This window comes from Aulonocara stuartgranti (assembly GCF_965226115.1).
Source record: "Aulonocara stuartgranti genome assembly, chromosome: 23".
NCBI classification, from domain to species: domain Eukaryota; kingdom Metazoa; phylum Chordata; class Actinopteri; order Cichliformes; family Cichlidae; genus Aulonocara; species Aulonocara stuartgranti.
In genome coordinates this window covers 49,477,863-49,495,467 of record NC_138958.1, presented here as the reverse complement: position 1 = coordinate 49,495,467, position 17,605 = coordinate 49,477,863, and the positions used below count along the sequence as shown (strand labels likewise).

General features: G+C 41.9%; 2 protein-coding genes and 1 long non-coding RNA gene across 3 annotated transcripts in view; 1 reads left to right on the top strand and 2 right to left on the bottom strand.

Moving 5' to 3' along the window:
* LOC309701533 (protein NLRC3-like) overlaps positions 1-17,605 on the bottom strand; it is a 232,642-nt gene that overhangs the window by 48,333 nt on the left and 166,704 nt on the right. The window lies entirely within an intron of this gene.
* Positions 3,150-4,000, top strand: LOC309701618. The gene is made up of 3 exons (XR_014275179.1): positions 3,150-3,240; positions 3,602-3,671; positions 3,884-4,000. It is a non-coding gene; the product is annotated as an uncharacterized lncRNA (long non-coding RNA).
* On the bottom strand, positions 10,642-12,695 carry LOC309700385 (dynein axonemal heavy chain 5-like; the record flags this gene model as incomplete). Its single annotated transcript, XM_082523905.1, has 4 exons — positions 12,146-12,695; positions 11,922-12,020; positions 11,027-11,213; positions 10,642-10,811 (listed from the first exon to the last, which is right to left on the bottom strand). Exons 1-4 carry the CDS (start codon positions 12,305-12,307, stop codon positions 10,642-10,644), a joined length of 618 nt encoding a protein of 205 aa, XP_082380031.1. The 5' UTR covers positions 12,308-12,695.

Below are 17,605 nucleotides of genomic sequence, written 5' to 3'. Positions count from 1 at the left end.
CACAGGGAGCCGTGATTGTTAGCATTTCCTCTGTATTAATGTAAACTATTTCAGTCGAGTACAAAATGCTTTGAGGTCACTGTTCTTGTGATTTGGTGCTAAAAAGATGGAGCAGAACTGAAAGTTTCGGGGACTTTGGTGAGTTAGCCTCGTATGTTGACAAAGGGATAAAATTGCATTTTTTGAAACACACTGTTCTTTACAATCACTGCTCATATTTTTTATAATTTCCTTGTTTGCACATGTTATTAATAATCTGGTATCACAGATGTTTGATGTAGACTAAAGCTCGTCTGCGTCATCATCACCTGACTGCCAGCAGGTGTCAGGCTGACTGTGAACTGCCCGTCTCAAATATACAGTGTGTCATGTTTCGGCTGTGTACAGGCAAGAGAAGGACCCAAACGCAAAACTCACCACGCAGGAATAAAACTCAAAAAGTTGCTTTATTGCAGAATGGCACAAAAATATAACAAAACTAAACTGGGGCATGGATAAACTGACACACAGGGAAACACAGCCATGAGGGAGACTACGACACTGACAAAGAGAAACACAGGGCTTAAATACACTGAGGGATAACGAGGGAATGAGACACAGAAGGAGAGCACAGCTGGGAGTAATCAGGCTGGACGAGACAAGGGAAGCAAAACTAGAAACACTCACATGAGACATGGACCTTCAAAATAAAACAGGAAACACACTGAACTCTAAACATGCAAACTTAACAGCAACTGAGAAGACAGAACATAGGGACCAGAAACATGGTATAAAGAGGTCACAGTAGACACAACATTGAACACAGGGAAGCCATATTACAAAGCCAAAGAACTAAACCTATGATAACCATAACTGAAATCTAGGGAAACAGGAAACAGTACAACAAAGGACTCAAAACATAATCCATAATATAAAAACACGAGATCTCTTCAAAATAAAACAGGAAACACGAGAGGCAGACATGACAACATAAGACAACAGACATGAAACACACGAAGGGCAAGGGAGACTTCACAGGGGTTGAAAACACAAGGGGGAGCTAATAAGCAAACGAACATAGGAAACCTAATAAGCTTAAACATACACTATAAACATCAAAAGAACTAAAACTCAAAACACTGGGTCATAAGACCCAGGATCGTGACACAGTGGCTTGCAAAAATATTCGGCCCCCTTGAACTTTTCCACATTTTGTCACATTACAGCCACAAACATGAATCAATGTTAGTGGAATTCCACGTGAAAGACCAACACAAAGTGGTGCACACGTGAGAAGTGGAACGAAAATCATACATGATTCCAAACATTTTTTACAAATAAATAACTGCAAAGTGGGGTGTGTGTAATTATTCAGCCCCTGAGTCAATACTTTGTAGAACCAGCTTTTGCTGCAGTTCCAGCTGCCAGTCTTTTAGGGTCTGTCTGTACCAGCTTTGCACATCTACAGACTGAAATCTTTGCACATTCTTCTTTGCAAAACAGCTCCAGCTCAGTCAGATTAGATCAGGGGCGTCAAACTCAATCGCACAGGGGGCCAAAACTCAAGGCACACTTTAGGTCGTGGGCCAAACAAGATAAACATTTATTGAACACACTAAAACAATGTTTTTTTAAACATAAATATGAATAAAAACAGACAGGAATAATATTCCAGATTAAATAAACTTTAAATATTTTGCTCTTCATAAAAATATATCCTGTCAAAATTATGCAAGTTAGAAATATGAACATGCTGCCAAAACCCCCAGAAAAAGCAAAAAAAGCACACACAAGGGCAGTTTCATGTCGGTTACACTTTAACATACGTTTTCAAAAATGTCTTTCCCTGTCGTTGTCCCGTGCATCGATTTAATGTTCAGTATTTCCTCTCCACGGATGAAGATGGCCAGCTGTGCAATGTCCATCATGTCTGTACTTTCATCCACAGCAAGCAATAAAGTTTTTGCTTCTTTCACACAACTGTGTTCTTAAATCAGTGGCCATCTCACAAACCCGATCAGCAATCGTATTTCTGCTCAGGCCCACATTTGCAAAAATCTGCGTTTTGTTTGGACACAAGACGTCGCACAGCTTCATCATGCAGCTCTTCAGAGTGGTATCGGGCTGATTTGGCTCCTCTGCTACAATAAAACTTGCTCTCACAACAGCTTCACTTTGTGATTTTGCTCTGGTGATGTTACACCCTGAAAAGGGGCTGAAAAGGGGATAAGTCAATGACGACGCTCAAACACGATGCTTCTCCTTCAGCAGCTTCATTGCTTCGTGGCCAGAGCTCCCCCTTCCGGCAACGGCAGGCATAACTAATCAATCGTGATCACTAAATCACATGGATTATTCCCCAGGCTCAACAAGTAGATCACAGATTGAATGTTACACAGGTTGTAGTCGCATTAAGGATTATTATCCGGTTGAACATAGTCATGAACTCTTTTAACTATTTTAGCCTGTGTTACATTACATCTCTTTGATGGGACTTCGTTTACCCTTGTTTATACATTTACATATTTGAAATAAATTGAATAATATATTGGGTAACTTTTAACCACAACTTTTTACTCCATTATGAACTTCAACAAATAATCAATCTATCACAGTGACAAACGTCTGCTGAAATGTCAGATTCTTCTTTAGCTCTTCTACTTTCTGTAGTTTCTGCTCTGCATTTAGGTTTTTCAGGTTATCCTGACGTTTTGTCTCGAAGTGCCGTCTTAAATTAAATTCCTTAATTACAGCCACATTAGCTCCACTAATAAGATACATGGGTTTACCAGCATGTCTGTAAACATATATTCAGTCTCCCACTGGCGCTGAAAGACTCTGCTTTCAGAATCAACTTTTCTCTCCACCATTGTGGGCGGCTAGCTTCAATAACAGAAGTTTGACTTGATTGATGCGGGAATGTTCCCAGTTAGCCTGGGTGCTTCAGCACCCCCCAAAATGAATCAAAGCACCCCCAAAGATTTCTTACTTTTTTGACAATATTTGCTGTTTGTGTGACACACTACTAAAAATATAAAAAGCATACAGACTTGGTTGAGACGTAACACTTTAACAACAAAAGTATAGATAACCTCCCCCCCCTCCTAAAGTGGTTTGTTCCAGCTCTCCCCTGCTCTGGCTTTAGCGCCCTTTCTGCCAGAGGATGGTGGCTGAGACGCAGCAGAGCGGAGGTGTAAGTGCCTGGCTTAAAACAGGACATATTGGCTGCATTTAACCTTCAGTTACTCTTTATATAGTTAGGTAGGAGTCAGGCCATGTTTCTTTTAGCTGAAAAACATTACACCAGGTAACCTGCAGTGTTGAAAGCGTGTTTTCCCACGATGTTTGCTACCCTACAATCCGTCCTGCTCTGTAGTAAAATCAGCGACATTTGACCGTCCTGTTGCTCCCATTGAAATGTATACAGACTATTTAAAATCTAAAACTTATAATTGTCCGTAGCCTGCTGTTGTTACCACTGTCCTGTTTTAAATGGATGCTAACTAGCTAACTGACTGAATGCCCATTAACCTTATAACTCCTGTTGTGTGTGTGTGTGTGTGTGTGTGTGTGTGTGTGTGTGTGTGTGTGTGTGTGTGTGTGTGTGTGTGTTTGTGTACAGAGAGACAGCCAGGTTCATAATGGATATAAGGAAGTTTTTTCAAAAAAAGGAGCCACATTCAGGAAAAAGTGTAAGATCAAATGATCCGTGAATCAAGAATAATGTTGGATCAGTGTTTCAATGTTTATATCTTTTATTAGATGTTCGTGTGGTTTGGTTATTTGCCTTTTGGTTGAAAGTAGACTGAGAGAGGACTTTTTGTTAGTGATCTTAATAGTATTTTTTCATATTAATTTAATTTTTCATCTGATTGAATACAATCTATTTGTGTATGATTGTCAGTCGAAAGAGGGAGAGAGGAAAGAGGGGAACGTGAGGAGAAAGTACAAGGTCAGGAAGAACCAGGTAAGAAAACAGACAGGGAACAGTGACAGGCACAACAGAAACTGTTAAACTGACAAAGAGAAAAAACCTGATTTTACTCACAATATCTGGAAGTTGTGTTCTCCCTATATTAAAGCTGCTGTACAGAATCTGCAAAACAAACTGGGTTGAAACATTTTGACCCTCTTTAACAACATTCCAACATAACATTATCATTGATTGGGGAGATTAAAATTAATGATATATTTTTATGTGGTTCAGCCACAACTCTACTAAAACCTCAGCCAGTAATAGGTCGGCCAACTTTTGGACCGTCCACTTGTCTGTACGACTGCCGCAGTACGTACATCACATTTGCACACTATCAGAGCCAAACAGCCCTGGTGGAGTGAGGAGCTGTAAAGAGAAGCAGATGCTCTGTTTATATTCTACAAATGTTTTAAGCTTGTTTCAAAGATTCTGTACTGCACCTTTAAATGTTTTCGAGAAGCACACATACACTTATCAGTGTTTTTCACACTTTTTACAGTGTGGACCACCTGATAAAAATGTCAAGCTCTCCCAAGCACCACTATGAAAGCATGAAACTCATAAATCTAAAAACACAAAATTAGTATCTGCAGTAAAGATTTTTTCATGCATTGTATACATTCTACCACAGGCAAAGTTGCCTCCATTTTTATATTCGTTTTTTAAATATTTTGTAATAATTTATTTGTAATAATTTATTTATTTATTAATGTAATTATATTTTTTATGTATCTGTATTATATTATACAAACACATTAAAAGTGAATCTCTGTCCAAAATATGCACTCAGTTTACTTCTTACTCACTATGAGCATCATTCATTATTCTCCTCCAGTAATTAAGGTTAGGATATGTATTTTTTTTATTCCAATCCATTCTTCTTTGGCAGCATTTAAATAACCTTGATCAGAATTGATGGTTTTGTTACAGACTTTTCAAAAAAGTGTTTTGCTTTTTTTTCACAAATGTGGGATTAAATTGTTAAAATGTACAAAACAGTGATGTCATGTTTTGTGACGAGGATCCAGGCACAGAGAGACTTGATGGATTTAAGAATCTTTTGATTTAATAAAGAAATTTGCAGACTTGCACAGAGATGGTAAAATTATGATGACTGATAAAGGAGACGAAGACAACAGACGATGAGGACAGGGAGGATGCAGGGACCGACAGAGACGGGGAAGAAGTCTCATTGTGACGAGTAAAGTGTATCTTGGCTGGCTGGGCAGCTCTCTGGGTGCTCAGCCCCCCAAAGCTCTGATCCTAGAATCGCTCCTGCAAAAATTTTACATTTTCTGTAAATTCTGTGAATCTCGGGCAGCTCGACTTGCGTGAAGTGTTTCCAGCTGGGCGTCGTGTAGCTGGAGTCGAGTGTTTTAATTGAAACGATACATTTTTAGACATAAGTTGTAACGGCCGCCATTTTCTTTGTGAGTATTTATTACACGGCGTGCTGCGGGGACAAGCCTGTTCTAACGTTTGAGTCTAAGCTTTAGTTTTTGCTTCTCATCCGTAAACACTCTGCATCTTTCATGTGATTCAGTTTATTTTGAAAAGTCTCAACAGGATCTTGAGCTTTATTGTGAAAGGTTTATGTGGAAAATAAACAAGCAGACACGCAATGGTTGCTGTTGCTAACGACAACACATAAAAACAGGCGCTTGTCCGTCCGTAGTGTGGTTATATTAAATATAAGAGAAAGAGAACTTTAAGAAATGAATATAGCCTCTACAGTGACCATCAAAACATGAAAAAATATTGCTGTAAACAGTTTATTTTGTGACACCACGAAACAAACGATAGCGTAAAATGAAACGATAGATGTTTTTGTATCGTCATCCGACACATATCGTTATATCGAACAGCCCTAATCAATACAGTTTTCAAAAAATGCTTCTCTGTGCAGAATCGTTTTAAAAACATAAACAGCTGTGGGATGCTGCTTGTCCGTGATTTGGACATCATATTTTCTTGTTTGGCTTGGAAGGAAGTTGGTTTGGAAACATATCTGGCGATGCTTCATCTTCTGCTTTGCAACTGTGTGGGATTTAAAAACCTGTCCATGATGCTGGCAGTGTCCAAGCATGTTGTTGTTTTTAAGTTCATATCTCCCCTGCAACGGCTCTGAAAACATGTGTTCTAACAGCAGCAGTACTGAGCTCAGTCTCAGAGAGATGCAGATGCAGTTTGCATGTAACTACACGCAGCCTTCCTCTTTCTCTCGCACCTCTCTCCCTCCTTCTTGTGGAGCAGGTCTCTCTCTCTCTGGTACACAACTGCACGCACACACGCGCACACACACAACAGAAGAAAGGAGAACTGGAAAGCCGAAGACTTGTTGACTAGATTCCCAAGCGGTGACGCGGTGGATATTCATCATCATTTGCCCTCCTGTCCACCTTTGATAGTTTACACTCATTCTCTTGTGCCCTTATTTCCCTTTACACCACATAAAGGGGGGGGGGGGGGGGGGGGGGGGGATTAATTTGATGCTACAAGTGCCTAAAGCAGGTGCCCGAGAGGATCACATATGGAGAATGATGTATGGCCACATCTGCGCATCTGGTTTAGTAGCAGCCTTGGATGAACAGACTGTTGTGTTGCTTTAAGAGGCCCCATGGGCAGATTAGCTCTTCTAGTCCAAGACAAAGCTCAGATTATAGAGGCAGTGCCATTTCACATCCTCTGAACACCCACAGTCCCGCACAACTCCTACAGATTAAGCTGTGATGAAGCTCCACTGTGATGATGATGATGCTCCCGTGCGCACATTTTATTACTAACAGTCATGGAGGTCATGCTGAGCAGGGAGGGGATGATACGGATCAATAGCACTGTAGTGTAACATGGGTAAAAAAAAGCCATCAGGGGAGATCAGGTAGAGAACATGAAGGTCCAGTCACACTGAATGGATTCATTTTTACCAACAAGTGCTTTAAAGAGAGCTCCTGCTTGGCACAAACACCTGTGTGCCTTCAGAGACTCAACTTCCATCAAATATTTGTTTTTTAATTAAGGCACAAGTGCACAGGCAGCAGTCTGTGTTCAGAAAAACCCAAAACATTTGATTCAAATTTAGAACAAAAACACCACAGTGGGAGGGAAACAGAGAAACTGGCTTCTTTTTTCCACTATAACTGTGTTTACAGGCCGTTCCAGTCTTTATCTGTCTCACACACTCGACCAAATAACAAACACAAAATAAAAAAAGAACATCTCACATAAATAAATACAGAAATAATCCAAAAGTAGCTATATTAGTAGTGAAACAAACAAGAAAAGCATTTAAAAACCAAACGTGTAAAATCAGTCAGTGCATGATTACATTGCTCCGCCCATCAAAAAGTGACCTGTGTGAATGTCACCATCTCATTTATAGGACTGATGAACGTTGGTTGGAACATTTGTAGTCCAATCATACTTCACAGACATCTTTAATCCTTCACTGAGTCAGGCTGTTGTTCTCACAAGCCTCAAACTCTCCACCATCATTCCTGTGCTGAAGTAGTCGTGTCCCTCCTGCATGAAGGACGACTGTCCGGTCCCACTCACCTCCATCATTATGAAGAGCTTTGAACAGTTAGTCATGCATCAAATCAAAACTTCCCTCCAACCTGGATCCATGTCAGTCACATACCGCTCAAACCGCTCGACCGATGATGCGATTTCAACTGCCCTCTTATTCAGCCCTCACACATCTGGACACTCATACGTTAGAATGATGTTCACAGACTTCAGCGTTCAACACCATCTTTCCCCAGCAACTCATTCACAAACTGGATCTGCTGGGCATCAGCACCTCGCTGTGTCACTGGCTGCTGGATGTACTGAGAGGAAGACAGCAGACAGGTCGGCAGCAACACCTCCAGCACAAGAACACTGAACACAGGCTCCCCAAGGATGTGTGTCGAGCCCCTTCTCTTCACTCTGCCTCTCATTTCTTATCATTTTCAGTCTTTTAAAAGGTGAAGTGTTCAAAAGAACAACAGCACCTGATCTCTGCTGAGGTGTTAAAGAGCTCTTATTTTAGGATGTGATGATGAGACAGCATACAAACTTACAATTACATGATAATAATACATTTGTAATACACAACATTTGGCTTGTAATTGGTGACATCTGTAACACCACATTTGTGATTGAGACCTTTTGAGGTCAACATGGTGACTGAGGACAACGGGTCCTGCAGAGTCAGTAGTTTCTATTCAGCTGTTTTGTTTTCATGTCTTCTCCTCCATCATCAGTTATCAGGAGAGCCGACAGTCAAAGTGCAAGAATTCAAAGAAACACAGAGATTCTCCTTACAGAGCAGACACAGCACAGATGTTTCCTTCATCGTCCTTCTCACTCGTTTCAGCTTCTTTTCATTTCTGTCACTGACACCAAGTAAAGCCGCCCTCTTCCTCTGAGCACCAGCTTTTCTATTATTACAAAGAAGAAGAAACCATTAAAACACCAAAGCACAAACACACTGTGGAGCCTTTTTGGTTTTCTTAACACACTTTTACAGACACTGAAAGCACAAAGCTGCTCCACAAACACAGGATTAAGAACAGAAGAAGATTTCTGTCAGGAAGCATATCTGGAAGAATATTCAGGCCCAATCTGACACACAGACCATAATAATAAAAGTGGAGAATGATCAGAATCATTTCAGAATTTTCAAATAAATCCAGATTCAGTTTTGGCAGCAGAGCACAGGGATGCACATGAGACTGAAAATCAAGTCTTCTGTATCTTTGTAAGTCCTGTGACTGTCTGGCAGTCGGTGACCTTCACCTCTGATGAAAAACTGAAATGAGATCTTTTCTCAGCTGATTTTAAAAAAGAAATGTGAGTAATGATCCAATCAATCATTGTTATTGTTGGCCAATACTGTGAAGACCGAACTAGGATTCACGTAAACGCTGAGATTCAAAGTATAATTCAATGATTATTGTCATAAATGACAGATATAGTATTTTTCTATTTTGTCTCGTATGTTATTCTGTTTATCTGATTCTATTGTTTCCCCTTGAAATCTCCTCCAGTTTGCGCTGATCCAGGACGTCACAGGTCTTGGACTCAGTCGTGGAGACGATGGTCTGGTAGCGAACACAGATCTTCTCCACGCCCTCCACCTGAAACACACCTGAGCTCAGTTTGAATCCGTCTCATTTCTGGAAAATAGACTTTTGACACGATTAATAAATAATAAAAGGAGGAAATACATTTATACAAAATCATTACAAATGTCCATTCATCACTGTAGCTTTGCATCGACTTTAATTCGACCATTTTTATATTATAAATGTCTTATTATAATTATTATTGTGCATTGATGAATATCTGATGGAGTCACTTGTTTCTAGTCTGACAATCATCCACCTTCATGCTCTGCAGAGCAGCCAGGCTCTCCAGAGTGGACGCCATGTCAGCCATCTTCTCCAGACGGCGGCAGAAAGAGTCAAACTTCCCGAAGATGTAGTTCTCACTGAAAACACGCACACACGTGTGTAAAGGTTAGCGTGACGCTGCTGACACGCTCTGACTCAGAGTCAGTTACTGATCACCTGAAGTCAAACTGTCTGTTCTCAGGTTTCCTCTCAGTTTGTCTCTGTCATGACCCTGTGCCTTCTCGGCTGACTCTGTATGGCTACAAGTGTTTTTGTTGTGCTGCATCTCTCTCTTTCCCCTGCACTGCGCTCTACCGGGGCGGAGTCATGACGGCTCCAGCCCCTGGCTCGGACACCTGCAAGCAATCATCTCACTCACTTCTTAAGGCGGCTGCTGAGAGTGCTTCCTCGCTGGATTATTGTGTAACACTCGTCAGTGTCATCACTTATCTGAGCCGTTTTTCGAGTTTCTGTCGTGCCACTACTCACCTGCCTTTCCTCTCTGTGCCAGGATTCTCGCCAGCCTGAGGACCGCCGTTGGTGAGCTAAAGCCGGAGTCCGAGCTACCTGAGCTTCAGTGGATGTTGTACATAGCCCTCTTCTTCCCGTGCCTGTGCTTCCCGGAGACCCTCTTCCTGTGCCCCCTCACCTGTATATATTCGCACCTGGTGTCTGTGTGTGTAAATAAATCACGAACTTAAGTGACGGTCTGCCTCCGAGTCCCTCCTGAGCCTGACAGTCTCTGACGCTGTGGAAGCTTCGCTGATACGCCGCATTCAGATTACAGCAGTCAGAGACTCACTGCAGCACACACACACACACACACACAGTGTTGATGTTGTACTTGCACATAAACTCTACATTGGACTCTGATGTGTCGCGCCATACCTGCCACCTACTGGTCAGCCAGTGTAAGTGCACAAAACATTTCTTCAAACCAAGATGGAAAAATGCATGTTTAAAAAAATGAAGTTCAAAAATCTGTTTTCATCCCTAAAGATGAATAAAAATACTAAAGAATAAATCCTGATTGATGTCGTCATAATTCATGCATGAAAGGGTTAAAAACTATTCTACAAACAAACAAACATGAATATTTTGGAACATTTCAACTTTAAAGAGCAGAAAGAGAAAGAACAGAAAGTTATATTGTGTAAAAGTGGTTTTGTCCTGAAGTCTCAGAGTGGAGACTAAACTGTTGCAGGTCTGAGGAGCTTCTGTCCACAGACGTCAGATCATGTTTGATAAACTGAGTTTAAAGTGAAACCTGTAAATGCTGACGCTACAGGAGATCCAGCTGAGAGGATGCGTCTACCTGTTGAAGGTCACCGTGCGGCTCTTCCAGCGCTCCAGCTCGGCCGACGGCCCGACGTCGTCGGCCTCTTTCCTCATCTGCTCGCTCTCCGTCAGGACCTGCTTGATTTGATTGGTCCACAGGGTCGACACCTCCTCCAGACGCTCCACCAGCTCACTGTTATTGGCTGAGAGCGAAACACACGAGTTCCTCTAAACACGCGTGAACACGGACTCATTATTTCAAAGAAGCCATCGTCTCAGGTCAGATGCTTCCTTCAGCTTCCACAGATAAACTGGTTTGATTTACCTGAGAGTTGATTTTTAAAGCTTTAAATGATGTTTCCTGTATTTCCAACAGTCTTATTGTTTGTGTGAGATGTGAACAGCTTGAGCTTCATACCTGCTGCTCTGTAGTCTGCAGGGCTGCTCAGCTGGCTGATGGCGTCAGGAAGCTCCACGTGCTGCAGCTGCAACTTTCTCTCCATGTTCAGTCGGGCTGAGCTCAGATTACTGACAAACTGATCCACCGAGGACAGGAAGGACCGGACGTGTGGACACGAGGCGCCGTCCTGCACAGAGCCCCACGACTGGGCACAGGGTCAAAGGTCAGCAATAACAACAAAGGTTAATGTGTTTTCCTGTTTCACTTTTTACCTCATTCACAGCCAAAAGCATCAGGAGGAGCACTGCACACAAATAAGACTTTTCATGGATCATTATGTAACAGCTGCTCTACAGTCAAAGCCCACAAAGAGAAACCAGCAGGTACAGATGAGCCCAAGGTGTGGCCTCCAGTAACACTGTGAGGAACCTTGGAGTCATGTTTGACCAGCACATGTCCTTCAACGCACATATTAAACAAACATGTAAGACTGCGTTCTTCCATTTGTGCAACATCTCTAAAGTTAGAAATATCCTGTCTCAGAGTGACGCTGAAAAACTAGTTCATGCATTTATTACTTCCAGGCTGGACGACTGTAATTCATTATTATCAGGATGTCCAAAAAACTCCCTGAAAAGCCTTCAGTTGATCCAAAATGCTGCAGCAAGAGTCCTGACAGGGACTAGAAAGAGAGAGCAGATTTCTCCTACACTGGCTTCTCTTCACAGGATTGACCCCTCATGGCTGCCCCTCCCTGCCCCTTTCTTTGCTTTCAGTCTCTTCCTGTTTAAAGAGAGTTCTTCCTTCCCACCATCAACAAAGTCTTCATATATGGCGTCATGTGATCACTGGAAGCTTAAAACATCTCCCTTTTTGTGCTCAGTGAAAGCCTGAATGGATGGAGGTGTTTTACCTGCTGCGACCTGAGAGCAGGTAACATGATGTGAGTCAGCAGAGTTTCCAGACTGTTCAGGACGCCGCCGCCGCAGTCCAACACGCCAAAGTTCACTTCCTGGAAACATCAGGTTGCACGAGAAGATCAGAATGATTGGCTGCATCCACGTCACAGTCAACCAATGAGGTCTGTGCGGTTTGTTAAATGTGCAGGTGAGGAGGTGACCCAGACCAGTTACTGACCTGCTGCACGTTAGCGGTGGTTATGGCCTTCTCAGTGGTTCTCAGGAAGAACAGACATTTCCCCAGTAAAGGCTGGAAATACAGAACGTGATGGAGTTCAGATTCCTTTAACGTGACGCAGACAGAGCACTTCCTCTGCACTCTGTCACCAAAGTTCACCATGCAAAGGAAAACCTTTCATGGGCTTTAAAGACGGGGTGGTTGGAGAGCTCTGCAGGCTGCTCGTTACCAGTAATGGGAGTAACGGCACTACTTTTTCAGTAAAGAGTAATCTAATTACTATTCCTATCGTTACAACGCCGTTACAATTACTAACAAGAAAATGTGGGGCGGTCCGTTACTATTTTTCAACAAACAGACGGTTGAAGCTGTGTTCAGCTTACAGCAGCTTATATCAGCTGCAGGAAGTAGCTGTAAGTAATCTGGGCGCTGCAGCTTTAAGCAGCTGTGCGCTCCCGCAGACAGACCATCACTTTTTGGCACAACAGCTGGAGCTCAGGGGGCAAAACAATCGCATGAGTGCTGCTGTTTGCCTGAGGAAGAATAAAGGAGTCGTGGTAAGACAATCACATGACCACTTACAGACAAAGCAACAAGGTGACATATACCAGTTTATAAACTGTGTTGATAGGCCAGTAAAACCAGAGTCATGATAAACAATATATACGCGTGTTTGTTCCTCAATAGTTTCATGTTTAGTGTCTAAGGACAGCAGCGAGCACTCTCTGCTTATGAGCTGCTGTCAGACCTGCAGGTATCAGGCTGTGATCTTCTCCTTTATACTGGACACTAATTATTATTTTGGAGTCGCACAAATAATTCGTGTGGCGTCTTATTGAATGCAGAACAGCTGATTGTTCTGGAAATAGTTTAATGGTTATTAAAAAAAGGGTAAAAGGTAAATGGCTGCAAATAACTTTGTTGTTTGCAAAACTTGTGTGTATAATTTTCAAATTTATATTTACATTTAAAGTTATAAAAATGATTCGTTAAACATGTTCGTGGTTGTTACAGTAAAAAATATAACTTTTTTGTTTTCTGTCTGATTTTAGATCAATTGTGTTAATACAGTTTGTCAAAATGAAAACATAACTGCAGATTCAGACACGTGAGGTTGTGCTGAAAAGAATGATACCAAACAAGACAAAGTAAATAGTTTTTAAAGGTAAATGTAGAGGAAACATAAAAAGCTGTCACGGCTGGGGCAGCAGTCGTGTGGTGGAGTGAATGAGGACCAAGATGCAGACGGCGGTGGAGATTTATTTACAGTGAAAATAACAAAGGTGAGGGAAGAAGCGAACATCAACCTAAACTGGGACAAACTAACAGACAAAGCAGAAAACATGAGGGCAGCAGGGAAACACAGAGATGACACGAAGAAGGCAGAGAGACGTGGAGACACACCGATGGACACGGAGACACACAGAGTAATGCAGACGACGCCACAAGCAACACAGGCAGACACACACTATAAATACACACGAGGTAATGAGGGGATGACACACAGGAGGGGAGCACAGCTGAACCACAAGACGAGACACAAACCTTCAAAGTAAAACAGGAAACACACAGACTGTTTTACAACACAAGGACACGAACAGAGCACAGAGGACAGACACAGGCAGGGCTGATAAAACACGGAAGCACTAAACATAAGAACCAAACCCTAAGAACTAAAACAAAATCAGAATAAACACCAAACACAAGATGAAACCAAAAGGAAACACAAAACGCTGCGACCCAGGACCCTGACAAAAGGAGTCACAATGGCCGATTATACCCTGGAGCCCAGAGGGTATTTTTAAAGTTACACAATAGTTACTTTTCCTAGTAATTAATTACATCTAGAACCTTGTCACTCAGTTACTAACTAAGTTACTTTTTGAAGAAGTAATTAGTAACTATAATTAATGACTTAATTAATTTTGAATGACTATTTGAAGGTAACTTGCCCAACACTGGATATGAGCGAGTTTCCCAGCTGATGCAAACTGGAAAGCTTCTCCTGTTTGAAGTGGATCTATTCAGCTTTTATTTCCTGATCATTTTAAGCATCAACAAAGTTTCTAAAAACAAGCAACAGTTTGTCATCATTCATAAACTCTGACGTCACAGGAGTGTTTTTATTCCTGTCCCATGTTTGAACGTTTCTGCATATCAGAGCTGCCAACACGGCACCGACTCAGGCTGGAACTGACTTTAAATACTTCATCATTCATGATCCTGTTAAAACCACATCCAGGGGAAATGTTATTAGCATGTAGCCTTTAGCTCATGTTCTGATTGCTGCTCCTCCATGTTTGTAGTCCTTTTTTCTGTGAATAAGTGTTTGTGGAGCTTTGAGCTCCTCAGACTTTGGCCTCTCGACCTCCTGATGTTCAGCCTGCAGCTGTCAGTCATCCAGTGTTTGGTCAAAGACTTTAATCACCTCGTTAACCAAACAAAGCAGCACAGTTTGATCCATGGAAACACAAACACGCTCAGGCTCATCATCTCTGAACAGGACGATGATGAATCGTAGGCTCGGTATTGTTTGGAGCTTAAAGAGAAACCAGATACAACAGAACACAAAAACCCCGAGAGGTGGATCAATGTGACGTCACACACCTGAGCTCTGAGTCCTCGAGTCTGATCCAGGCTCGTGCTTTAAGACACGTTTCTGTGTAACCCTCAGCTCAGGTGTGTTCAGGACATTTGCTTGGAAGAAGCCGTCTGTGGATAAATCCTGCTCTCCACCTCAGCTGTCAGGTTTATCCAGAGAACGGCCGTCCTGACTTCCAGCAGCCCCACAGTCCTCGTTTCTAATAAACTGGCATCACTGAAACGAACTGTCTGCCTCGCTGTTCAATAATCTGCTCTTTGCCAATTTCCCAGCAGAACCTTCCACTCATATCAGCATTTTTCTGTGATTCTCACATGAACTAAACATAAAAAGCTGAAGCCAACCTCAGAGTTCCCCGTAGTGAGGAAGAGTTTCCTCTGAGCCACAGCTGAGTTTGATGCGTCCACAAAGGAAGACTGACGGGAGGACAGACTCTGGGAGAAAGGCAGATATTAAAAGATATGAATACAAAGTACGCTGCAACAAACAGGACAGCAGATTATGAAGAGCGGTTAGACCTTCATGTGTCAGTCATTGAAATGTGATCAAACTGGGACAGTGGCGTGGCTGCCCCTCTGTGGGTCTTCCATGGTCTCTTGTGTTCTGGGGGCCTCTGGATGTCTGGAGTTTTGATCTCCTCCATACCTGCTTCATGCCCTGGAGGACGGGGCTGTGGCTCCCCACACTCCCTAGCAGATCGTTACATGGAGAAACCTTTGGAATGCAAGCATGCTGATCCACACAGGTATGCACACAGGTGTACACACGGGTGTTCACAGACGCAGACTACAGCTTTCTTGGCTGCTGCCTCAAAGCACATTGTGCGCTGTCTATCTTGCGTGCTGCACAATATCGTTTATTATTTAGTATCTACTGATATCTACTGCTAGCTAGTTTATTGTGATGGTGCTGTTTTTTTTATTATGTTGTTCTTTGTTGTTTGCTTCCTCTTCTGTTTTTTTTCTCCATACAGGTGACCCAGGAGTTTTGTTTTTTTTTTGTTGGTGTTTTTTTTGTTTGTTTTTTTTTCTTTCTTCCCCCCCTTCTCACCGTCTCTTCTCCCCTTTGGTTTTCTTTCTCTCCCTCTCTTTCTTTCATTCTTTCTCCCTGTCCTATCCCCCAGTCATGTCTGTCCCGTTTGTAGCAACTGAAAATAAAATAAATTCATAATTATAATAAAGGTCAATCAAATGGACCAATATGGCAAGGCCATGATGATCCACTTGGTAAAATAAATCCGCTTGGCATCTTTCTTGGCCTTAAGACAACAATTCTGATGGCTAAAGATCCAAACGGGACACAAAAAAAAAAAAAAGTGAAATGTTACAATTAACCCCATAGTCTGGGTTAGTTGTAACATATCCTGGGGTAAAATGTAACACAATGAAATAAGGGTACTAACAAAATATTAACATGTAATCTTTGTTTATTCAACACATGAATGCACTTAGAGCCATTTATGTAGCTGTGTGTGTGTGTGTGACAGAATGCAGAAATCTAGCTTTTGAACATATTCCAACCCCCCAAAAAAGACAAATTATGGAATTTTCTGCAACTGAATATTTCATTAATTTTGGTTGGTCTTCCTTGAGTTTGGCCTCATTGGCTCAGTGGGCATCATAACCTACAACTCTTGCACCAATTTTGAACATAACAATGAAGCTGAAAAAATGTAGTTGTTCACCAGCATCGCAGTTCCATTACTTTTTATCATGGCTTACCTTGGTGTGGTTTGCAAAGTGCTTCAGAAAGATGAGGAAATCTGTTTCTTGCACCCATCCTGATTTATTTCCACTACCAGTACTTCCTACTGGTCCATCTCTGATGCAGAGGTCTGCATAATGTATGTGTGGGAACACAAACAGTGAAGTAATTGTGTTGCCAATGGCATTAACCGCATATACAAATGTGACCAGTGAACCTCTCTCTGCTGATGTCGTTGCCCCAACTTGTTTAATATAAGTTAAAGTAAAAGTGTGGTAAGTTGTAACATCTGCGTTATTGTTACAACTAACCCAGACTGTTGCTGTTACAACTGACCCAGACTCCTATAGCCATGAACTAGCTAACATTACAGCCAACGGCTAAAACATTAGCACTAAAGACCTACACAGAATATATCCCCATAGACATACAAATAACATAATTTAAGTTTGATGAGTTTAACTGCAAAGCAGATAATGCTATTAGAAATTGAAATAAAGTAGAAAAACTTACTTTTTGGCATACAAATTACTTTTTTTCGTGTTAAATTGTCTGTGTTTGACAAAATGTGCTGATTTTTCACATGTGATAGCAGAACTGAGTTGGGCATGCACAGGATGAGTCACATCATTTGAAACTTAGCCCTGATTGGAGAAATTGGAAGTGTTACAACTGACCCACGTTACAACTATCCCCGGTCTCCCCTACAATATCCTTCTCTTAACTTTTACTCAACTTTTAGCATTTTTGTGCATATGGTACGGTGTTTGTTTGAAATGCTTTGTAAAGCCTCTGGCGCAAATTTATTCAAATAGCACTGGGTGAACCTTGGAGTGGTTATATGTTAATTGCTGACTGGCAAGCTATTCTATACTTTTCTCTTGGCAAAACCGAGTAACCCACATTCCTGCAGGACTCTGTCTCTCTTTGTTGGCCCTGTGGCAGACTGGCAACCTGTTCAGGGTGTGTCCCCTGCATCTCGTCCTGTGAAACTGGGACAGGCTCCAGCTCCACCACAACCCTGAATTGAATAAAGCAGTAGAAAGTGACTGAACAGATGGATCTGAGTCTGATCTGAACTGTAGTTTCATTTTGAAAGAAACCTGCCTGCTGATGAAAACCATCCCACGTTTGCTTCCAAGAACTGCATCAAA